The sequence below is a fragment of the Littorina saxatilis genome, linkage group LG5, assembly GCF_037325665.1.
Source record: "Littorina saxatilis isolate snail1 linkage group LG5, US_GU_Lsax_2.0, whole genome shotgun sequence".
Taxonomy (NCBI): Eukaryota; Metazoa; Mollusca; class Gastropoda; order Littorinimorpha; family Littorinidae; genus Littorina; species Littorina saxatilis.
In genome coordinates this window covers 12,119,618-12,145,240 of record NC_090249.1, presented here as the reverse complement: position 1 = coordinate 12,145,240, position 25,623 = coordinate 12,119,618, and the positions used below count along the sequence as shown (strand labels likewise).

General features: G+C 43.8%; 1 protein-coding gene across 5 annotated transcripts in view; it reads right to left on the bottom strand.

Moving 5' to 3' along the window:
* The window catches only part of LOC138966311 (spermatogenesis-associated protein 1-like), an 89,941-nt gene that overhangs the window by 34,392 nt on the left and 29,926 nt on the right, over window positions 1–25,623 (bottom strand). The window contains exons 1-3 of one of the 5 annotated variants that reach the window (XM_070338495.1): window positions 20,986–22,098; window positions 18,904–19,010; window positions 12,153–12,267 (exon numbers count right to left, since the gene is read on the bottom strand). In XM_070338495.1, coding sequence (XP_070194596.1) covers window positions 12,153–12,267; window positions 18,904–19,010; window positions 20,986–21,120 — 357 coding nt within the window. In that variant the 5' untranslated portion in view covers window positions 21,121–22,098. Of the gene's footprint in view, window positions 1–12,152; window positions 12,268–18,903; window positions 19,011–20,985; window positions 22,099–25,623 lie in introns of those variants that run through there. The other 4 variants (XM_070338492.1, XM_070338494.1, XM_070338496.1 and 1 more) reach the window with 4 other exon arrangements.

The following is a 25,623-nucleotide window of genomic DNA, read 5'->3' as shown; positions in this document are numbered from 1 at the left end:
AAAGCTGCCAGGCGGTTGACGTTTGGTATGTATGCGTCTGGAAGGTTGCTCTTATCCCATGTAAACAGCCTGGACAGATTGGAGGTGGTGAACATATAATCCAGTTCAGAGACATTCTGCTTGCTGCCGCGCGGCCAGAGAAAATGTTCCCGCTTTATCTTCACCGCGCTGGCAGCAAAACCCCTCACGCGGAGGTGTTTTCAGACAGGCCAGACACAGGTTGTCCCGGAAGTGAATCGTTCGTACGAGAAGGACGGTGTTTTTCAAAACTGCTGTGACTGATACGTGTTTTTTTTCTTTCAGAGCTCCATTGTGTCGTTAAAAGGCATTACTGACACTTTAAGAATGTCAACACGCGCAATGAATAACAACTGGAAACATCGCAAAAGTTTAAATGTCGCTTTCGAAAAGAAAAAAATACCAAAGAGCGTGAAATGAACTTCGTCTGCGGTGATGATCAAAGAGCCTCGCAAAATAAAAGAACACAGAAAGAAAACGCAAATGAGAGAAACCCTAGCAAGCAAATAAAACACCTACACTCAACTTTGAAGTAAAAGAAGAGTTGGAGTATCAAAGGGTGCGGGCCTATATATACAACATAAAGAAATAATGAACAGAAATAAATGAATAAGAAGTGAAATAAGTCTGTCATTAAAGTGTCAGACAATAAATACAATATAAAACACGAGAGAGAGAGAGAGAGAGAGAGAGAGAGAGAGAGAGAGAGAGAGAGAGAGAGAGAGAGAGAGAGAGAGAGAGAGAGAGAGAGAGAGAGAGAGAGACTTAACCAGACCCAAATGTAAATACGTTCCCACCAAAAACAGTTATGGTAAACAAAGACAACTATAAACAACAAGAAGAAAACGTATTGAGTGAAAAACTTCACATACAAAAGGTACAGCCGTAGCCTTTATTTAATGTTTTAAGTGCAATCAAGATTGTCCTCAATAACTTTGCTGAAAGGCTTCAACTGTGCCAGCTACTGCCGTTTTGTCTATCTTTCCATGCACCAATACTCTACCCTCAATGACTGATCAGGTGCCTTTTTTCTCTACCCGTATACAGTACTCAAGTGCCTCCGCCCTAAGGTTGGCCCAATGCCCACCCCGATGAATACCCGAGCAAACACACCGGTTACCCAGATTGCCAATTAATCATTCAACACCCACAATGCCAGCCCTAAAACACCCGGGTGGATACACAGTTATGTCTTTAGGGTCCGCACTTCCCAACCTTATAATGACAATAACAGTGTGTCATTCCAGCCTAAACAAAGTCACATATGAATGGGTTTTGATATCAAAAAGACGGGTTGTCTTGGTTTGATTTCTGTCATCGGCGTTTAGTCATAGCGAAACATTTTATTGGTCGGTGAAAATATCAGTTTCAAGGTTTTGTCACTGCGTTGTAATCTGTTCCAATTTTATTGTAGTTATTCTCGTTTTCAAAAACAAATTAAAACACTTACTTAAGTGAACATTACAAACCCACCATCTGTTTTAAACCTCTGCCACACCATTGCAATTTATACGACATTCACTGCTCTTGGCAAACATGTGCAGCTTTTTTTATCGTGAGTTTTGTGTGTGTACTAAAATCTAATGGCTCGTGAGATAAACTGGAAAATGAATAAACAAAAAACAACAACCAGGAAAAGTTTGTGAACGCATTTACAGCAAATTCACTCTCAGATCCCACAAATCAGACTTTACTTTTTAACTTACACGTACTAAATAACCCTAAGAGACCATTTTGTATGACTAGTTACCTATCAAGTCAATGGCTGTAAACTTTATATGGTTCCCACTTACCGAGAAAACCACACACTTGTTGAAATAGAATTGAACTTAAACCATAAAACCGTCCAAGCACCACGTACGGGCGTGCAATTTGCTTTTCGAATAACAATACAAGAGTACTGAAAGAAGGACGGTACGACACGCAAGCAATTCAATTGAAGACAAACGAACCACTATCACCTCAAGCATTTTCCCTTTGTCGATTATTTTCATAAACAAAGAACTATTTAGTTGACTGCACCCACCAAGCACCTCAAATATTTGCTCTAAATATTGGCATAACAAAGGTACATTCGAGACCCCAAGTCAAAGTTTTGCCCATACTGCCTCTCATGTCCACAAACTTCTATACGGGTCCTTATTTTGTTCTTTCGCTCTACAACCGTTAACTACACCCTTTGATGTTCTGGAGAAGGAGAAAAAAGCCCCCTACTTTTCAGTTCTAGACAGCGCAACGTTACTACTAAAATAAGCAACAGAGCTGCAGTAAGCAACCGTTAAAAGGAGATTCCGACACACACACACACACACACACGCTCAGCCAGCCAGCCAGATAGCCAGACAAATCTGTCTTCTGAGAATGTTGTGTACAAAAGGCAACGTTGCACCTCTTTACTAACAAGGGTTGACCATAACGGGTCAATACGCCGCCATGTGGTGAAACGGGGGTGGGACATGGATACCGTCAAACAGTTGACCCGTGTCCGTCCCGGGCCGGATTCCAAACCGGCCGCGACCTTAAGTCACGCAAAACTGTTTCAAACCATATTCAGAGAGAGAGAGAGGGGGAGAGAGAGAGAGAGAGGGGGGGAGAGACCACGGAACCTGACACCAATAAAACAAACTCCACTGTTACCGCCCAACGAAGCATCCACATATCGGAGCACGTAAAATGAACAAAAGCATGGCGGCTGCCAAACCAAAACATTGATCTAAAAATATAGATCAGTGAACCAAAAAGGGGAAAGGGAAGTAACCTGCGGGAATTCCCGCACACGTCAGTGGGTTTCGTCCCCTGGTTCGGTTTGTCCGTTAAAAGCTAATATCTTCCGTTTGACTGCCGTTAGGAATGTAATTTTTTGCATACAAAAAACAAATCCTATTCCTAACAATTTCACAAAATGTAAGCTTAATTGACTCAGAGATATAAGTCTTACCCGACAAACACCGACCGACTGACCGCCCCGCGCCCGCCTCAAACAAACAAACAAACAGACAGAGCGAATCCAGTAAGCCCCCCATTATTCTAATGGCGGCTTAATAACAATACAAGATACAGTCTTCTTGCACTGATTCCTTTACAAACTGACAACCCCAAAGGCCAGATTTGTGACTCATATCTTTGACAATGTCTCCATCTTAATTCCGCCATGAACAAGCCGTGGGATAAGAAAGGAATCGTGAATGGCCACAGAGCCAAAGTCAAATCTTCGCGAATTCAGCTGAAGTGTTTGAATGTTGGCACACCACTTGGCCCCTGACACCACATCACGTCAGTTTGGCTTGGTATTATCCGCGGAATAATCTAAAAAGCTATATCTGCTTGTATGAAATCGTCGCAGGACAAAAGCGGTGGTGGCGGATAGCGAAGAAAACACGGGGTAAGAACCAGGGAGAGAGGGTGTTAGTGATATGATTTTAAAACCGATTGTCTAAACCAGACGTATTCACGTATATTTAGAAAAAAACACACACACACAGATAGTTTAAACAGACGTATTCGCGTACATCAAGTTAAGACCCAAAAAAGTACACATTGGCCATGCGCAGTTTAGCCTACTTATCACCGCAGCACGGTTTAGGCCTACCTCTTGACGATTACAGCGGTTCCAATTGTAGCAGTCTTGAAGCAGTGAGTATTATTGTAGTAAGAAACTGTTTTCAATCCTACATTCTGACTTCCCTACTCAAGTTAAGATACAAACGTCTTAACTTAACCAAGAAGGGCAAATCACACCGCAAAACAGTATTGGAAAAAAAGAAGAAAAAAAGAAGAAAGAAACCAAGGGAAGCAGGAAAAACGAAAAGAAAGAAACAAGAAAGACAGAAAGACATACATCCAGACAAAAACACAGACAGAAAGACACACATCCAGACAACAACACAGACAGAAAGACACACATCCAGACAACAACACAGACAGAAAGACACACATCCAGACAACAACACAGACAGAAAGACACACATCCAGACAACAAGACAGACAGAAAGACACACATCCAGACAACAACACAGACAGAAAGACACACATCCAGACAACAACACAGACAGAAAGACGCACATCCAGACAAGACAGACAGAAAGACATACATCCAGACAACAAGACAGACAGAAAGACACACATCCAGACAACAAGACAGACAGAAAGACGCACATCCAGACAACACAGACAGAAAGACACACATCCAGACAACAAGACAGACAGACAGACATACATCCAGACAACAACACAGACAGAAAGACACACATCCAGACAACAACACAGACAGAAAGACACACATCCAGACAACAAGACAGACAGACAGACATACATCCAGACAACAACACAGACAGAAAGACACACATCCAGACAACAAGACAGACAGACATACATCCAAACAACAAGAAAGACAGAAAGACACACATCCAGACAACAACACAGACAGAAAGACATACATCCAGACAACAACACAGACAGAAAGACACACATCCAGACAACAAGACAGACAGAAAGACATACATCCAGACAACAACACAGACAGAAAGACACACATCCAGACAAGACAGACAGAAAGACACACATCCAGACAACAACACAGACAGAAAGACACACATCCAGACAAAAACACAGACAGAAAGACACACATCCAGACAAAAACACAGACAGAAAGACACACATCCAGACAACAAGACAGACAGAAAGACATACATCCAGACAACAACACAGACAGAAAGACACACATCCAGACAACAAGACAGACAGGCATACAGACAGAAAGCAACAAAGACACTAACACAATACGCAAGCAAGCAAGAAGGAAAGAAAGCAGGTATACAGATAGTTCAAAAAGAACAAAAAGTCAAACAAAAATGCCGAGGCCGGACGACAGAATGATTTAGTGGTGCCGACAGTCCCGATTCACAGAACACGAATACCCTTCAGTGTGGCTGCACAACGAGCCCATGGGGATTTCTCTTTCTGATGATAATGCCGCTACTTGCGCACAATACCTCCCACTCTCGACACCAACACTGCGATAGAGATCACTGTACACAGCGGCTACAAAAAGTTGATTCATTCGTAACACGTAGTGATTGACGAGTGTATCAATGTCGTCGTTAAAAGGGCTATCGCCGTATCAAAGTCAACGTTCAAAGGGATATCATATTGATGAATAAGTGTGGCTTCGGGGTGGGATCATCGGAGAAACAATCCCCCCTGTGCTCCCAGGGTAGGACATGGGCCAGGAGCTAAGGGTGGGGCAACCCCATCCTAAACTCAGGTCAAAATGAGTTCGGCTCATTCTCTTCCTGACAGGATGCCTTCAGTTTCCTTGTCTGGCAAGGAAACCGATTTTTTTAAAAACATATTTAGAGCTTTTTGTAATGTATTATTGATATAAGCAGATTCGCGATCGTCGATAATGATTTTTCATGGTGTTTTGTAATTTTTAAATTACAAAGGAATTGATATGTAAGACAGTTTCAAGCGAGCTATTTTTCGCGGCTGTATTTACTGTGCAAACAACTCTAAATATGGCAAAAGTGTCACGTGATAATCAACCGTTTGGTTTCCGCGCTCACTGGAGCAGACCATTTTTTATGTAACCAGTTGACAGTGATGAAACCATATATTACGGTCTCCTTCCGGCAGCAGTCCCAAAATTTTGACTTGTTTTGACCTTAGAACCGGATGTCTTTATCATAACTGTGAAGAACAGAACGGAGATCACTGTCGAAGTCGGCCAGAACTGGGTGGCCGAGTGGTAACGCACTTGCGCTCGGAAGCGAGAGGTTGCGAGTTCGACCCTGGGTCAGGGCGTTAGCAATTTTCTCCCCCCTTTCCTAACCTAGGTGGTGGGTTCAAGTGCTAGTCTTTCGGATGAGACGAAAAACCGAGGTCCCTTCGTGTACACTACATTGGAGTGTGCACGTTAAAGATCCAACGATTGAAAAAAGGGTCTTTCCTGGCAAAATTGGTTAGGCATAGATAAAAAATGTCAACTAAAATACCCGTGTGACTTGGAATAATAGGCCGTGAAAAGTAGGATATGCGCCGAAATGGCTGCGATCTGCTGGTCGATGTGAATGCGTGATGTATTGTGTAAAAAAATTCCATCTCACACGGCATAAATAGATCCCTGCGCCTTGAGTCCAAGTCTGGAGATACGCGCGCGATATATAAGACTTCATATAACAATCTGCAATCATTTTCGTCTCGCGAACACTGATCTCAAATTTAGATCAGTGCTCGCGAAAACCATATGGGAGATAACTCTGTATTTTTGTTTTGATAGATTCGCGTAGGACTGTAGCGTCCGGTCAGGGAGAAAATGAGCCGAACTCATTTTGACCTGAGTTCAGGTTGGGGGCAACCCCTACAGAAAACCTAGAGGGCTGAAGGCGGAGGTATGGAGCCTGCATGGCGCTTCAGTCTCGAACAAATGACTGTACCACGCAATATCTGCCAGCATGACACTTGGAGACAGAACTCAACATCGATATGGTGCTCGCCCTGTGAGTTTAGGCGAACGACAAGAAGACGAAGAAGTGTGGCTATGTAGATAGTTTGACTCACGTTTATCAATTTGAAAGCAGCGATCGAAGAATTGTTAATATCTTCGTTCAAAGGAGAAACGCTGTATGCGTGTGGCAGTGACATTACTACCCACACTATTGTTTCAAATATTAAACTGAGAAGTGTGTTCAAATGTCTTCGTTCAAGAGGCTACGGCTTTATAAATGTGTCTATATAAACTTACACGTCAAAATACTATTATTTTGAAAGTTGCGAGTGAAGGATATCAATATCACTGTTGAAAGGGTTGTGAGTGTGCAAATAAGGCTTTATACATAGTACCATCACTCAATAGAATATGATTCTATGTGGATATTCTAGTTCTTTCTTCAGGAGGCGACGTAGAGGAAGGGAAGAAACAAATTAATTGAACTGAACTGGTGAACTTTGCGGATTTGAATTTGGATATTAATTTTACAAATCCAAAAACAAAGAGACTGCCAACGTTCCAAAATTCAGAATCAAAATCATTCGCTTGCGGCTTCGTGGCAGGCGGAAGAAAAAATCAGCCAGATAAGTTTTCGTTATTGTTTGTCTGTGCACTTAAAAGACCGTTGGGTCGATATATTTGTCAATAAATTGTTTTGTCAATAACAAACGTTCCAACAACCTACCTTTCTTGTTTTTTGATTCTTAATTTTACAAAGGTAACACAACACGCATGTCATAATTATTGTGTTTGTGTGTGTGTTTGTGTGTGAGTGTTTATCTGGTCCTTCCACCCATAGCATTACTCTCGAACAATGACTTATATGTTTACATAGACAGAATATACACTAAGATTGAGAGAAAACAATTAGCCAACTGGGTTTTGGGACCGATCCAATATAAGACTGTTATTATTGGTGTCTGCCTGCACATTCTCCGTCCGCCACGCCTCCCCCCCCCCCTGCCAACCACCACCATCCAACCCCCTCCATTCGTTAAATCTTGCAAACCCTTCAAGTAATGCTACACAGTGGGAGTTGATTTTACTATGAGTAAAACAATATTAGTTCCTTAAACGATATTAGGTTTCAACCTTATCTAAACTGATAAAGAAAATATATACAAATCGGCACGAACCAATCTCATTCAGAAAAAAACACACAAAAAACACACAAAACAACAAAAAAAAGTATAGGAAATCGGCACGTCAATGCACGTACCAAAGCCTTCGTCACGTGACTCGCTCACTCTCCCTGGAACGAATCTGATGCGCCAACGAATGTTTGTCCTCTGAATAATTAAGAAGGAAAGCGGCGCCTCATCAACGGATCGGGATCACCTACTGTCCTGCAGGCACGATATCTACTGGCAGTGAAAGGCCGAACGGGTTAACACCACGAGATAGTGGTCTTCCACGCCGAGGTAAACGTTCCAGCCATACTTCTCATAGTTGGGTTTTTATTTTTTGATATATTTTTTATAAGGGGGGGGGGGGGGGTAGGGGGCGTTGTGGTGGGTGGGGGTTGTGGGTGGTGAGCGGTTCTTAAAGCAGCAGTGCAGTGTTTGTTATACTGGACTAGCCTCACGAGTTCTCTGTATTTATGTTGCCATCGCTCTCTTTTCGTTTCTTTTCAATCATTATCATGTACATACCCCACCCCCCCCCCCACCCCCACCCTTTGTCATGACTTGAATTGACCTGTCCATGGTTTGTACTACTGTTGAGAAAATATATATTTTATTCGACAGCTCTGAAAAATTCCAATCCAAAGCTTTACATGCAAAGGGAAGGAAAATCAACCAATGGTACTCACGCATCTGAGATATATTCTAAACCCTGATTTAAGAGCACTGGCAGCTGGACAGATTCTTCCATGAGACATAACAACATTCAAGTACAAGTGTTTAAAATGTCCCTTTTATTTAAAAAAAAAAGTGTACTCAAGAATCTCAGATATATTCTAAAGCCACAGTTCAATGCTCTGGCAGCCTCTCAGATTCTTCCCCAAGACATAACAACCTTCAAGTACCAGTGTTTTAAATTCCTTTAAATTTCATTTTTTTATTTCATCACGTGACGATTGTCACTTGCATGGCGCGGGACATAAAGCCACAATTCAGTTCAAGCGGGCAGAGGGTGCAGCAGTAATGGCTCTTTTGTTGCTTGTATCCGGACACAAAACAGGATTTGCAATGTGTGGTATGGTAATCAACAGACTACGTGTCAACGGAAACGAAAAACAACCCAGAACAAAGCAACAACCACAAAACAGACAGACAGACAGACAGAGACAGACACACAGACAGACAGACAGACAGACATCGACAGACTGGCAGACACACAAACACACACACAAACACACACACACACACACACACACACATCATAGACACAGACATTTACAGACACACATAGCAACACAGCTACAGACAGACAGACAGACACACGCACGCACGCACACACATTCAGATTCATACACACACTGACAAGCACACACACGCACACTCACACCCACACACACAATTACATTGATCGCAATTCACTTTCACTCACCACAACCATAAACCGTCCGTTATTTAATCGAATCTTAGTGGTTTCCATTCTGTGTTTTTTCCTACTTCTTTTGTTCCGTTCCTTTAATGTCAGCGGTTGTAAAGAGAGTGTTTCGCTTCGGGTGTTATTATCCCCGCTTTAACCCAACGCTTTCATCTACCTGTGTCATCAGAAAGCAGTCAAGCCTGTTCTTTGTGCAATTGAACCCCCCATTTAGGACCCCCGTTGTAAGACCATAGTTTTTTCAGATGTTCTTTTCATAACCTCTGCAAGACCCGATTTCCCTCCCCCCCCCCCCCCCCCCCCCGTATTTTTTAGGCCTTGACAGAAGGGTTCCACCGTCAAGCCTGTTCTTTGTGAAATTGAACCCCCCATTTAGGACCCCCGTTGTAAGACCATAGTTTTTTTCAGATGCTCTTTTCATAACCTCTGCAAGACCCGATTCCCCTCCCCCCCCCCCCCTATTTTTTGAGGCCTTGACAGAAGGGTTCCACTGTCAAGCCTGTTCTTTGTGAAATTGAACCCCCCATTTAGGACCCCCGTTGTAAGACCATAGTTTTTTCAGATGCTCTTTTCATAACCTCTGCAAGACCCGATTCCCCTCCCCCCCCCCCTATTTTTTGAGGCCTTGACAGAAGGGTTCCACTGTATTCTGGTCAAATCGCAATATGATCGGCGAAATTGCTAGCAGCGGAGCGAAAACAGGAAGGATCTTATGCAACAACGGCGGTAGTGTAAAGGGCTTTTGGAAATTGTTCTGATTAAAAAGTTGTTTTTTTAGAATGACACTAAAAGTAAATGTGTTGCATGTTCCCACACCCTTTTGCACCGTTAATGCATTTCTGTAAGGATCAGGTACCGGGTCAATTATTGATCAATGCATTTTTAAAACTTTTATTATGATCTACTCCTTGATGATTATAATCAGTGATCGCGCTCATGTATCTTGAAAGCCGACTTTAATTAAAAGGCAGGAGGAATACATTAGTCATTTGGTTGCAGCAACCGGTTAAACTTACATGTAACGACAAATAAACAGCTTTATTTTGATACTGAAACCTGTCACGTGTTATCGAAACCGGTGGGACAGACCAGTTCACGTGGATTTTTTTTAAATTTCACACAAACACGGTAAAATACTTGAAATGTCTTTTTAAATTTAACGTGAAGACTTCTTCTGTTACTGTACGACGCATAATAAAATCTGTTGGTTGTAGTGGTTTTTGGGCTTTGAGAAAACATATTCATTGGAGTCTGTTTTGACCACGTAACAACGCTAAGTTTGTGAATCAGTTTAATGTTTTACTTTAAAAACAAATTCTCAAGTTGAATTGTTACGGTTATATTGGATTTCTTAAAGCAGCCTCACCGCCCCTTCCGTCCCGTTTCCCCTCCCCTCTCTCTCCACATTCTCTTTCACAATCAACCCATAGCTACATTAAATTGCACCTGAGAATCTCACCATAGCTACACTTCACCTGATAATCACAACAAAGCTAAATCTTACTAATAACACACTCACACCTGCCTACCTAGAGTACTTCCAAAACTTACACGACCTTAAACCCACAGCCCATCAGAATGGTTGAACAGCAGGTCGCTTTGCCTGGGGATCAGAACCCGATCGCTTAAACGATCAGCCCTTACCTAACATCCAGATAGGGAAAGCCTAGGACAAACAATATCGCCACATTGTTTCTGTCCAAGCAGCCACAAAGTCAGACATGTGGGGGGGGGGGGGGGGGATAACGGGTGGGAATGGATAAGACTTTAAATACTGTCGTGGGCTCGAGTTGATTATAATTAGCATAACGAATACGAGGAGTGTGCCTTGTACTAGTACTGTTATACTATATGGTTTCTACCAAGGCTTCTGCTAGTCAAAGCTGGCATATCGTCTTGAGACTTTTAATGTAGCTGTTTCGTCTGGAGGAGCATTCAAAAACGAGTTTTCAAAAGGCTGACAATGTATAACTAAGACTTTAAAAAGAGAGGAGGGCTCGGGTTGATTAGTTTGAATAACGAGGAGCATGCCTTCTTTTATGACTCATTCGACATCCAGTGACGCATATAAATAGGAATGAGGTTGCATTGAGGCCGCAAATAAAAAATACTTAAAGTACAGTCGAGTGCTTGATTTGATTGTGGCTTACTTGTACTATTACTCCGTCGAAAAAATGGCCACGTACGAAAAATCATGAATTTTACTGTCGCTCTTTCATCTAGTGGAGCATGCAAAAATGGGTTTGCTAAAGCTCTTCAGTTGATTAGTTAGTATACTGAAGAGTGTGTATTCTACGATGACTTCTACTGAAACTCTTTCGGCAAAGCAAGCACACCAACATAAGACTTGTACTGTACTGTTTCCTATAAAGGAGCATGAAAGCGCGCATCAATAGTGGTCGATTTCCAGACAGGTGTTATTTTTAGTCTTCCTTTGTATTTTGTGTGTGTATAATGCATGCAATAAACAAAGGGCAAAAACTTGCATGCAGACAATTATTTTACATGCGCAGTGTGAGGAGAGGAAATCATGCAGACGTGTGCACAAAGACATTACCACACGGACTGATCGATTAACGGGGCACGCACACAAACTCTTCATCCATCCCAACAAGCGCATAGAAAGAGGGAGGGACGGGAAATGAGTTAGGTAGACGTATACGTGCGCACGCAGATAGATACATAAATAAACTGAGGGGCAGACAGACATAATTATATACATGTATTCAGATCGACATACAGACTCACAAACAGACAGGTTATGCTGGATGTTTCAATCGATCTAACACACGGACGGACAGGTTGTAACAGACCCCCCCACACACACACACACATACACAGAGACCGCCCCCCCCTCAAACACACACGACACTCACAGAAAGGTTGTGCTGCATGAAAGACATTCACACGTTCTAACACACGGATTGACAGACTTACTGACTCTTATACCGTGACAGACAAACACAATCACAGCCAGCCAGCCAGCCCGCCAGCCAGCCAGCCAGACACGCCCACACACACAAACACAAACACACACTCACACACACGCACACACACACGCCACGCACACGCCAGAGACAGTCCAACTTACCCGTGTGATACTCCTGCCGACAGATCGCAGAAACACGTAGTCTTTGGGCGCCAGTTCTTCAAGTTGTCGCTGAATCTCTGACCGTATGTCTATCAGGGGCAGGTCTGGAGGTACTCTGGGGAAGAAAAAAAGTTTTATGATAAAATATAGACAATCGAGGATTAACGTGTGTGTGTGTGTGTGTGTGTGTGTGTGTGTGTCTGTGTGTGTGTGTGTGTGTGCGCGCGTGTGCGTGTGTGTTACAGCCTGTCTGTCAAACAACGCTTACAAGGGGAAGGAAACGAAACAATTTCATGTCATTTTCTTCCACGCGACGGGAAAAACACTGTTTTAATCGTCAACATCTCAACTGTCCTTACACCCCCCTCCCCGTCCCCCCCACCACCACAACTCTCCCCACCCCCGATCTATCGACCGTTCACCCCTCAGAATTAGATCCTACACAAATTCCGTCAGTCTCGCGTTACATTATCACCTAAAATCACCCTTTCATATTCGCAGCCCCAGTCACGACAATTAAGGCCCAGCCTCCACGGTTCAATAGCCCCGCGTGATCGAACCCAATCATCCGATTCCTACGGAGCTAGATCTGAGCCAAACAGCGTGACGCCGATCGAAGCCTGTCGGTACCTGCGAATACTGCTCGTTCTGAGCCGACGCGCCGATTAATAAACATCCGACAGATCTGGTTACTTTTGTCAGTTACGAGCCAAGAAGCTGTTTGACGATACCGTTTGATTGCAGTAATACTGCATTTTGGCAATTACTGTCATTCTTGATAATCCAAAAGCAAAACGTTCAAAGACAAATTATTATTATATAGGAAGTCTTATATCGCGCGCGTATCTCCAGACTCGGACTCAAGGCGCAGGGATCTATTTATGCCGTGTGAGATGGAATTTTTTTACACAATACATCACGCATTCACATCGACCAGCAGATCGCAGCATATTTCGGCGCATATCCTACTTTTCACGGCCTATTATTCCAAGTCACACGGGTATTTTGGTGGACATTTTTTATCTATGCCTATACAATTTTGCCAGGAAAGACCCTTTTGTCAATCGTGGGATCTTTAACGTGCACACCCCAATGTAGTGTACACGACCACACACCTGCCCGGGCATTTACGTGGGATTTAAGCATCCCTGCATTTGGACATACACGAACAATCAACGGTCAGGCTGGTTGCTGTGCAAAGTGTGACTTTTGGATAGAAGTCATGTCACACATTGCTATAGATGTTACCTAATAAACTAATTCAGCAACATATTCTTACTCGACACATCAACCAGTAGATTTGTAGTGACAGTCTATGCGGAAGGATGCTCCCATCATATGTGATTGACAAGATGGTCTACACGGCTACGAGATACCTTTGATCTGGAATTGTAAACTGAAACTTGTGTTTTGATTCGACGCTCCAGGAACGCTTGCAAACGATCCGTTGATCAGATTGCTTTCTTTCTTTATTTGGTGTTTAACGTCGTTTTCAACCACGAAGGGTTATATCGCGACGGGGAAAGGGGGAAGATGGGATAGAGCCACTTGTCAATTGTTTCTTGTTCACAAAAGCACTAATCAAAAATTTGCTCCATTTGTGTGTGCATGTCGACAGATTATCTTCGTCGGAATCCGACAGCACAGAAAATTTGTTAGTAACTGTGACGCTGCAGATATCAACGGCTTTGGCAGTTGTACAATCTGTTGTGCTGGGTTTTGTCAGAGTAGGGCAGACGTGGACCCGGTCCGCCTGCTTTACCGCATCAGCCTCCAGGGCGACGAACCGGTTTGATGTGGTAACATTGTAGGCTGGACTACTCTCCTCTTGCTGGCAGGCTTGGATTGAGTCAGTCTGAGTACTAGCTTGAATGTTTGCCTTTGAGGTTAAGGATTTCTTTAGGTCACCAACTTGAGACCTAAGGTCACTGTTGACCTTGTTTAGAGTGTTGACTGTGGTCTCAAGCTGGATCACTCTTTCCTTTAGTTTATCAATCTGTACTTTTATATGAAGTTTAAGCTCATTTTTCACTTGTTGTTTGGTGTTTTCGATGCTGGACACATTGTCAGGTGTCTTGCTGGAACCATCGACAACACTACACACCTTGTGACGTAGGCGCCTTAACTGTTTCTGTACTGTCCGAAGGGAGAACGGGTGGCTGATGACAACTCTACGGTTTGTTCTTGCGCGTCGAGCTTTTTCTTGAGTAGTTGGGTGGTCTTTGGGTGGCCGCTCCCATCATCCACGATGAGACCGTCGTCGTCAGAAGGGGAAGGCGCATCATTTTGTTTCGCGGACTCCACAGAAGAAGCAGCTTCCACGCTCGATTGCATTTGGGGGGAGGGGACTGGGGAGGGCGCATCGCTTTCTTTCTCGGATTCGACAGAAGAAGCAGTGTCCACGCTCGATTGCATTTTGGGGGATGGGACTGAGGAGTCAGTCACTGCAGATGCAGTGTCGACCGTCACACTCGACTGCATTAAGGGGGAGGGGTCCGAATAGGCAGTCGGACAAGAGGATTGGCCTGAAGGATTAGGGGTTGAGGGACAGGCAGGTAGGAATGTGGGAGAAGAGGTCGAGCTCTGTTCAGTTTGGGGAAGAACAGGTAGGTGTCACCGTGCCTTCGGGGCTTATGTCACATGAGTCAGTGAGTGCTGCAGTAGAGGGGGGCGGAGTGTAAGAGTTGTCCAATGAAGGTGCAAGAGCGAGCTCAGAGTCTTCATTAATACTCTCGAGTGAGGCATTGTCGGGACCGAGAGATTTCAGACGCCGAGACGCTCTTGCAGGTTTAGTGGTCGCGGTTTGACCTGAAGAGGCGTTGGAGGCGTGTGAAGTGGGTGGGAGGCGCATAGTTGACAGCTTCTCCGTCATCGACGCTTTTCTGTTGGCTGCATCGAGGGCAGACACAGCCTTGATGCAGGAAACAATGGCATCGAATTCCTCGTCTCGCCATACATTACACTTGGTCCCTTGCACCAGAACTGTGCCTGTCGTGTAATAGAGGGTGACGGTGATGCATTTAATGCCGTCACGCCTTACCTGTACTTTGGTCCGAAACAGCTCCGAAGGCAGTACACGTTGGTCTTCCAGATCAGAACTGTCTATAACACTTAGCTTACGGGTGGGGTTGTCGGCTTCGTCCACCCAGTCAACATAAAAACCAGGCTTGCTACGAATGTCACATCCATATCGTTTATATAAAATCTGTCTTGTGAGTGCGAGTAACTCTAAAGGTACTGTAAAAGTTAGCTGATTTGGGTCCCTTTTGATGTCCACACTGGGGACCCAGTCCTGCAAGTTACAAGTGTGCAGGGCCATGGGACTAAGCTGCAGAGTCAAAATAACACAGTGCTCATGGCCTTTGAGCGAGATAAAATCACATAATTGGTTAGGATTAAGAAAGCATGAAAGCTTGTGGGCGAGAGGCCCAAGACGTATCCGGCGGCGACTCACATAATTACACTGCCCATCCTCGAGATCATCTTATGACACCTCAAGATGAAGTTGAAGAGAAGAGAGAGTCTTGCAGACCGGACACACACGCCTCAGAGACCAGACCATGTTTACTATGCGCTCACGGAAACGGCGTAGTCGGGGGGATGGGAGATAAGATGGGATACTGATAAGGCGCGGCTGAGCTCTCCAGAGCCAGGTGGTGGCGCCGGTCAAGCGTGGCCAAGCGTGGCTGACCCAGCAGCCCGCTCACAAAGAGCACAGTGATGGCATAGTTGAAAAACACAATTCCACAAAAATCACCGCCATGTGTGAACAAAAGCTATAGAAAAGTTCACCATAGTGTAGTCCACATCGTCACAAAAAAGCACATATGAAGATGGGCGCTGACAGTGTACGATATCACTGTCAAAAACGCAAGAAATGAAGAATAGCGGAGCACTTGTAAACACGTCTTCTCTCCACGAGAGAGAGAGTCACAGTTCTGTGCAGAATACCATGCACCGGGTATCGTACCCGTCTTCAAACCCTTCGAAGTCTTTCAAGGGAACCATAACACTTGCGTGAACGAAGTTCAGGGGTGGATGTTGCAGTGAGTGCTGGGACGGGGCGGCGTGAGAGCATACTGGGAGAAGGAACAAGCGTCGGGACAAGCACGAGAGGATGAAAAACAATAAAAGAAGAAAAATAGAGAAAAAAAAGAAGTAAAGAGAAAGACGAAGAAAAATGTCAAAGCACATTGGAGCAATGATATAAACAAAACAAAAAACAAAAACACTTGCGTGAGCATCGAAGGTGTGTAACAACTGAACTTACAATCACAGTGATCGCACTAGGTGTTGTGTAAACTGGTATCATCTCAAAGATAAGAACAATATACCCCATGGTCTACAAACACAAGTCAATAAGGCACGGCATGCAACCAGTCTAGCTACGGTGTAATAACAGAGCAAGGACTTTTCTTTTGATTCGAAAAAAACTGTCAGATGCAAATCCGACCAGTAGAATTAACCGGTTGGCGGTTTCTTTCCGGTATTTTCATATACTAATTTGTAACATACCGGAACTTTCCCGTTAACGCGAAAACTAAACCATGACTATACGATCTAGCACTGCAATTATTTCATTGCAACTGCCAAACAGTTCAGAAGTTCCCCTGGAATTCTAGACCTATCAAAGTCTTCCCATGGACACGTTTGCGCGTTGTTTACGTGTAACAACCGAATTTACAACACAGAGTGACAACAGTGATCGGGCCGCCTTGGTTTTTTTTATATACCGGCAATAACTAAAAGGCAAGAAGTGAATATCGAACAACACCCGGTCGCTTGGCCACGGCAACCGGCCAAACCGTAAGTCCCAATGACAGCACGGCAGCTATATTTTGACCAGAAAACTGTCACATGCAATCAAAAACGCTATGACTGAGCGACTGACAAGTATTTTTCCTGTACTTTTGCATGACATCCAGCCAAGGATCGGAAAGTCCCAGTGATCGAGAACGCTGTTAGAACCTACTTCGACTGCCAAAGATTTCCGAAATTCCACTTCACAGAAGGAGAGAGACCTGTGAGTGGAGTTGTGGTTGTGGTCAAGGGGTCATTGTGTGTAGCAGTGAGTGACCAGTCCTCTCGTGGGGTGGCCAAAGTGAAAGTCTGGTACCCGGGTGGTTAGGACAACACGTATGACACGCTCCAATGGCTCTTCACGTTATAGGGGTTTCTGCTCCAATACCAATATACTTCATTTTATACCTGATTTCGTAACGATATTAGCGAGTCCTAGTCTGAAGCTGAAAGGGTCTGTTCGTCCGTGATGGTATCATACTTGCAGTTGTTTGACAACGAATACGAGTGCTTGGACTTTTATAACGGACGTTTTTCATGGTTTCATTAGTTTCTCTTAATTACTCAAATTGAAATTATGTTATTTTTATCATTTTTATCAAACATCACTGGTGAGATGGCAATCCCATTCTGAGCATTTATTGATACCTTCTTCTGAATGTTCGTTTCTATTTTTCATCTTGAACCAGAATCGAAAGGAATAAAAATAAAACAGTTGAAACAACCAATCTGTATTTGGTGCAAAGAATCGACGTATTCCTCACGAACATGCAAACAGACCTGCTGAGAAGATCGATTTAACCTGATTTTATCTGGCTCAGAGAAAACACACAGACCCCTCACGTCACGCTCGCCGTTTAACTTTAAGCAAAAGAAAAAACTGACGCCTGAAACAACAAAACATAATCAATATGTCGCAATTTATGTAATTGCGCAGTTTAGCTCCTCGCAGGACGAAAAGCCTTTCTTGTTTACCTCCCTGGAAGTTTGTCCATGGGTGCTGAGTGCAGCATAAACAGAGATAGATCTTCTGCAGCAGATTATAGCTGCCATTATCGGGGGACCAAACTCAGAAGAAAGGTGGGAAAAGGTGCTAAATACACTTGAAATCACCCCTATTCAGTGTTCCCGAACCTCTACCCACCAGATTCTAAATTTGGTTGAAATAAGATTTTATTCAAATGAATGATAATACAGTAATAATGGAAATGAAAAGTAGGGACACGAACTCAATCAAAAGCTTTATATATTACGTGACCTAAACATATTTCACATTACACGGATAGAAGGCCTATGACGTAGCAGCTGATACTGATATTCTATGGGAAACATTCAAAATTAAAACAAACCAAAAGCAATACAAAGAAAGTAGAGAAGGGTAGCAAGGAGAGAGAGAGAGAGGGGGGAGGGGGGGGGAAGAGGGGAGAGGGGAGAGGGGACAAAGAGTGGGAAGAGAGAGAGATAGAGAGAGAGAAAGAGAGCAGGGTAGGGGGGGGGGGGGGGGTGGGGTGGCTTGGAGAGGAGGGGCAGAAGCAGATACCATTCTAAATTTTTTCTCAACTGTTCCGCAGGGAACTCTCCATACCACACACACACACACACACATACACACACACACATATGTGGGAAACATTCTATGGGAAACATTCAAAATTAAAACAAACCAAAAGCAATACAAAGAAAGTAGAGAAGGGTAGCAAGGAGAGAGAGAGGGGGGGGGAGGGGGGAGAGGGGAGAGGGGAGAGGGGAGAGGGAAGAGAGAGTGGGAAGAGAGAGATAGAGAGAGAGAAAGAGAGCAGGGTGGGGGTGGGGTGGCTTGGAGAGGAGGGGCAGAAGCAGATACCATTCTAAATGTCTTCTCAACTGTTCTTCAGGGAACTCTCTATACCACACTCACGCACACACACACACACACACACACACACACACACACACACACACAGAGCATTACCTGATGATGCCCAGAGAGATGGTATCTGTGACAGACGTGTTGAGGATGTTGTTGAGCGGGGTCCGCCATAGATCCAGGGGCACTTTGTACACGTGAAGGTCGCACAACTGAAACACACCATCATCAAACAGTGCAGTTTTCTGGAACCAATCACCTGAATAAATTTGAATGCACCATAATCAGATCTATAAAAATGTAAAAAAAAATTTAAAAAAATAAATAAACCCCACAAATCAGGCCTTTACAGTAAGGGAGTCCTAAATGGGAAAGTACATTTGCAGTCTTTTCAAACAGTAAATCTGAGAAAGGTCTTAAATTGGAGGAAGTTAATAATCAAAGGATTTTGAGAAAAAAATGGAAGGGGGGGGGGGGGTCCCACTGATTCATGCAATGGAACAGCAGGAAGGCTTTGTCAGTTTCCTACCATCTTATTTTGCAGAAATTGCGCAGGTTTTAATAAAACAGTATCTGAATCAGGAGCTTCGACTGTAGCAAATGGTTTCGATACAATGACCTCGGGTCAGTTCCTAAAATGGGCACCGGTATTTTCCTTCCAGATAACTGCCCTGTGGTCAATGTAGTCAAAATGACCAGTAACGCGCCTGGAAACTCATGATTCAGACGCCTCTTCAAGAACGTTGAAGAACCAGCCTGAGAAACATATCAACGACCAGGACAAAACATACACGGTCCATACCACAAAAACTTCAACTCGTTTTCCCGCAAGGAGGTTAATATACATTGTTTGTAGATTTTGTATGCGGAGATACACCACCGTACCTAGTGCCATACCCTTCTGTGTCGTCATTTTATGTAATGTAACATACACGATCAGGTAATCCAACCTAACGCAAAGTGACATGACACCACACAACAAACAAACAAACAAACAAACAAACAAAAAAACAAACACATGAACGTTTATAAGTCAAAAGAAACAAAACAAGAAGGGCAAAGCCCATACGACTCACATGCTTGACCTTGACCTTTACATGACCTTAACCTTCAGGGTCAAGGTCAAATAACTAAACCTAGCAATGACATCATACACTAAGAACTGCTTTACACATTTTTCCTACCAAAATACATGTGACCTTGACCCAAGGTCAAGGTCATCCAAGGTCATGCAACACAAAGCTGTTAATTCAAGACATAGGAAGTACAATGGTGCTTATTGGCTCTTTCTACCATGAGATATGGTCACTTTTAGTGGTTCACTACCTTATTTTGGTCACATTTCATAAGGGTCAAAGTGACCTTGACCATGTGACCAAATGTGTCACATGATGAAAGCATAACATGTGCCCCACATAATTTTTAAGTTTGAAACAGTTATCTTCCATAGTTCAGGGTCAAGGTCACTTCAAAATATGTATACAATCCAACTTTGAAGAGCTCCTGTGACCTTGACCTTGAAGCAAGGTAAACCAAACTGGTATCAAAAGATGGGGCTTACTTTGCCCTATATATCATATATAGGTGAGGTATTCAATCTCAAAAACTTCAGAGAAAATGGGAAAAATGTGAAAAATAGCTGTTTTTTAGACAACATTTATGGCCCCTGCGACCTTGACCTTGAAGCAAGGTCAAGATGCTATGTATGTTTTTTGGGGCCTTGTCATCATACACCATCTTGCCAAATTTGGTACTGATAGACTGAATAGTGTCCAAGAAATATCCAACGTTAAAGTTTTCCGGACGGACGGACGGACGGACGGACGGACGACTCGGGTGAGTACATAGACTCACTTTTGCTTCGCATGTGAGTCAAAAAGGCATCAGGACTATCAAAAATATTCAGCGAGTTAGCGCTTAAGAATGCAAATCAATGGACACTGTACTACTTAAGTAAAACAGTCTTCAGAAAACAGTAAAAGATACGAAAGAAAGCAAGACATAAAGAGACGATTTTAAAACCTAATTATTACAACCGGACGGTAAAAGACAAAATTATACATAAAAGATATACGAATTCTTTCAGCAAGGAGTTACTAAAAACAGCCACGCAAAGAAATACTAATGAATAATATATTCGTAATTTATGTACGAGTGATTATGACGCCATGGCATCGCGACGTCTACCTGTTCAGGTGAAGGAAGCGGTTCGGGGTAGGGTGCCATCCTGTTCCTCCCTCCAACACTCTGACTCAACGTCATACTGCCCATGGACGGGTCAGACAAATTCGAAACCGATCCAGAACCCACAAAACCAGACATGATGCTAGCTGTCTCAGAACCGTTCACAACTCTAAGGCAGCCGTGTCTTGTTCCCCGAAAGCCAAACAGCTAAAAATTCAACAATTCAGCTAGGTCCTGTTCATCCCAACAAAGCATAACACCAGTTCACAACTCTGTAAGGTGGCAGTGTCCTGTTCACTTAAAAGTTCAATCCTCAACAATGCAGCTCTGTTCTGTTCATCCCAACACAAAAAACACCACTCTACAACTCTGCAAGGCAGCTGTGTCCTGTTCACTTAACAGTTCAATCCTCAACAAGGCAGCTCTGTCCTGTTCATCCCAACAGAATTAAAACACCAGTTCACAATTCTGTTCACAACTCTGCAAGACAAGTCTACAGAACTCTTCAAGGCAGCTATGTTCTTTTCTCCCTAACAGACAAACCGTTCACAGCTTTGTTCACAAACGGTTTACAAACTGTCAGTTCATTCAACGGTCAAACAGTTCATTGTAGTGTTCTTTTCACTCAAGGAGAAACTGTGTCTCAGTTGTTGCTAGTCTCTTGTCGTCAACACTGCCGTACCCATGTGCTGGTGTCTCTGTACATAAGGGTGTGGTTGAAAAGCTAGCACTTATCTCAATAAGAAGCCTGAATTTTCTTTGGGCGAAAATCTTAACGACTGCTTTCATAGGTGTTTCAACAGCGCAACCACGTGGCTGTATATCCTGCCCAGCATGGGGTCTCGGTAAAAGTTATCATTAATTTTCAGAGCTCTTCTTTTCACTTCAGGTTTATAGAAAACACTGCAAAAAGCTCAAGAGGTGTTGTCAAAACACTCACGCACGTAATAACCTGTCAATCATCACTACAGGCAACCAGTACAAAAAGAACACAATCCATTACAGACACAGAGTGCCTTCTCCCCCTTCTTTACAGCTTGTTAATTTTCCAGAACACCGAACCGACACCACAGATCCGTTAGAGGGAGGGGGAAGCGCTAGGTAGGTTTGTTGTCTGCGTCCCCATGACAACCAGGAGATGCGGAGACAACCGGGCCGTAAAAACCAAGCCTTTGAAGAAAGGGGAAAATAAAATAAAGATGCGGAACCAGGACACAAAAGGATGCAGCCACAATAGTTCCAACCCGTTCGCTGGTATACCGTTAAGCCTGGATCGGCTTGTGGCCGGACGTAGGTATTGGAGCTTCGTGAAAAGCGAACGTCAATAATTCTTTATGAGCGGAAACCGGGATAGGATCGATGTTTGGAACAAAGGCCGCCAATAACAGACCATGGACAAAAACGTATCGTTGTGTAAGAGGCGGTGGAGGCAAACATTGAGCACAGAAGACAAAGCTTGAAGAACAAACCAGCGCCACTGGTGTGGGGAGAAGCTCTGTACAGTCCTCAACTAATCGAAAAAAGCATTTAGTTTGCTTTGGCTGTGGGAAACCAAACACAGAGCGTCGTCCCTTGCAACCGAGTACACAAAAAAGAGACAACACAAATTTTAATTTGCTTTTCGCGTTTCAACTTGAAGACCTTTGTCCTTAGTTACTGCCATGTTTTTGTTTCACCAGCCTAGCAATGTCACCCTGCCTGTCAACTGCAAGGTAAACAAACGAGGAGATAAACACGCCAATAAAGACAAGAAATCGAACAACTTGGACAGTTGCAGCCTCTTCGTCGCTGGGAAGAATAAACTTAAGACATCCGAATACTGGGTCTCAACAGTCTAGCACTGAATAATTAAGCTAAAACTAACGTTGCACCTTTTCTGAGCTACGGGCATGTGGAAGTTCTAGGGGTGTTTCATCGAACTATTGTTTGACGCCACCATGTGCCGATAGGAACGGCTAATGGGATGTTTGCACAGTTAAGGGGTTCACTGTGTTCGTGATTGACTGTAAGGGAACCCGAGGTATAGCGCGTGCGCGTGAATGCGTGCCCGCGAGGGTGCGTGCCCGACGCCAAAAGGGGGAGTAATCTCCTTGTCTTGTTGGCCCTGCTCAGATCCCTCACAGAAGCCGACTTCCGGTGAGCTCCGCTCCCAGTACTTCCTGTTGCAATCAGACACGAGTAGTGTTTTAACGATCAATGATACTGTCAATACTTAAATATTTCATCTCATTTCTCCCCCCCCCTCCCCTTCCCCTCGTCTTTGTGCTTTCACCTCCGACACTCCCTCCTCCCCCTCCCCCTCCCGCGCCCATCCCCTGCACGTTGCATTGCTTTTTTCCCTAGACATTTTTGCATTGTGGCATTTTTTTTCTTGTAAAACCAATACATATTGCGTCAAACCGGTTTGATTGTGACGATCAACTTCACTATCACAGTATCAATGCTTGTAATATCATTTCATCTCCCTCATCGCCCCCCCCCCCCCCCCACCCCACCCCCGTCCACACACACACACTTACCGTATATCCACTTTCCCCATCATCCATTGCTTACTCGATTGCTTTCTCCCACACAATTCTGCTTAAATATGACAGTTTAAACAAAGTGATCTTGTGGATTCAGACATGTATAATAAGCATGATGCACTGTATGATCAGATTTCCGAAAAGGGGAGTTACATATTAAATAACTGCTATTTTTTCATAAGAGCTAAACATATACATCATTAATCAAGTCTATGTTATAAAGGAATATTTATACACGTTTACGACAGAACGTTTGATTTTACACGACTATGCTCGCTGAGCTCAAAGACCAAACCTGCCCGCTAAACTTCTTACAGTCTATAACCTTTGAAAACTCTTTTTCAAAGACTATGGATGTTGACAGTAAAGTGGCAGACCTGCAGTTACCCGGACAGCAGAAACGGGTGGCCATGTACCCTCTTGTAGCACCAAGTGGATCCTTGCAATCGGCTAACAATGTTCGTAAGCTTCGATGTATGTCCCGCATCACGATACAGCAAACAACTCTGTCAGGTTCTAAGTTAGCTCGAGAGTTTTGGCGCTCATTAGTCATTACAAGGGAAAACGTTAACGACACAGCAAACAACCCTGTCAGGTTCTAAGTTAGCTCGAGAGTTTTGGCGCTCATTAGTCATTACAAGGGAAAACGTTAACAACACAGCAAACAACCCTGCCAGGTTCTAAGTTAGCTCGAGAGTTTTGGCGCTCATTAGTCATTACAAGGGAAAACGTTAACGACACAGCAAACAACCCTGTCAGGTTCTAAGTTAGCTCGAGAGTTTTGACGCTCATAACAAGGCAAAGAGTTAAGATGAACAAAATACACCGTTTAATTAATACAGATGAGACAATAAAACCTTCTGTCCAAAGTGCTATCAAGAGTGCAACAGTATGTAAATAAAGATGTCTAAAAATTGCATTTGCGAATATTTTAACAGTTTACATTCCGTTCTTCAAGCAAATATAATTATATATGTGTGTGTGTGTGTGTGTGTGTGTGTGTGTGTGTGTGTGTGTGTGTGTGTGTGTGTGTGTGTGTGTGTAAGTGTCCGTGCGTGCGTGCGTGTGTGTGTGCGTGCGTGCGTTCGCGCGTGTGAGTGTGCGTGTGTGTGTAAGTGTCCGTGCGTGCGTGCGTGCGTGTGTGTGTGCGTGCGTTCGTGCGTGTGAGTGTGTGTGCGTGCGTTCGTGCGTGTGTGTGTGTGTGTGTGTGTGTGTGTGTGTGTGTGTTTGTGTGTGTGGGAGTGACTGGTTTGTGTATACGTGATGGATTGGGCTTGTGTGTGTTTAGTACGAACATTTAGGGTGACCCCATGTAGATTTCTCTTGCAAGAATTGAGGCATTTTTCGCTTTATTTCCGATGGCTTGAAGTGATGGCGATACTGACAAGTGCTGATCGTTACAGAAGAAGGCAACAATAACCTACCTTTCACTATCATTTTGTTATCTTCGAACAGCACAAAAACCTTTCTCAATTGACCATCCTTCGATTCATCCATCCAATAATTCCGCCCAGTGATGGCACACCGAATCCCCCGAATCCCCTACGACCCCCACTCCCCACACGACCCCCCCCCCCCCCCCCCCCGTCTCGCTCCAATGCATCCATCGAGAAGGCATTCAAAATGTTTTCGTTCGGATTTTAGTGGACCAATTTATCTGCGGAATGTTTCGTAACAGAAGCAATTGTCTACCCTCATCGAAAAAAACCATCCTCACAACGAATACAAAACAATGCTTCACACACTCGCACAGGGGCAAACCAGTACAAGTGGTAATCTTCAAAATGTCACACAACAAAGAAGGCCAACTATAGAAAATAAACAAGTCGCGTAAGGCGAAAATACAATATTTAGTCAAGTAGCTGTCGAACTCACAGAATGAAACTGAACGCAATGCAACGCAGCAAGACCGTATACTCGTGGTCCACCGCTCACGGCATAGGCAGTGAAATTGACAAGAAGAGCGGGGTAGTGGTTACGCTATGCTGCATAGCACGCTTTTCTGTACCTCTCTTCGTTTTAACTTTCTGAGCGTGTTTTTAATCCAAACATATCATATCTATATATTTTTGGAATCAGGAACCGACAAGGAATAAGATGAAAGTGTTTTTAAATT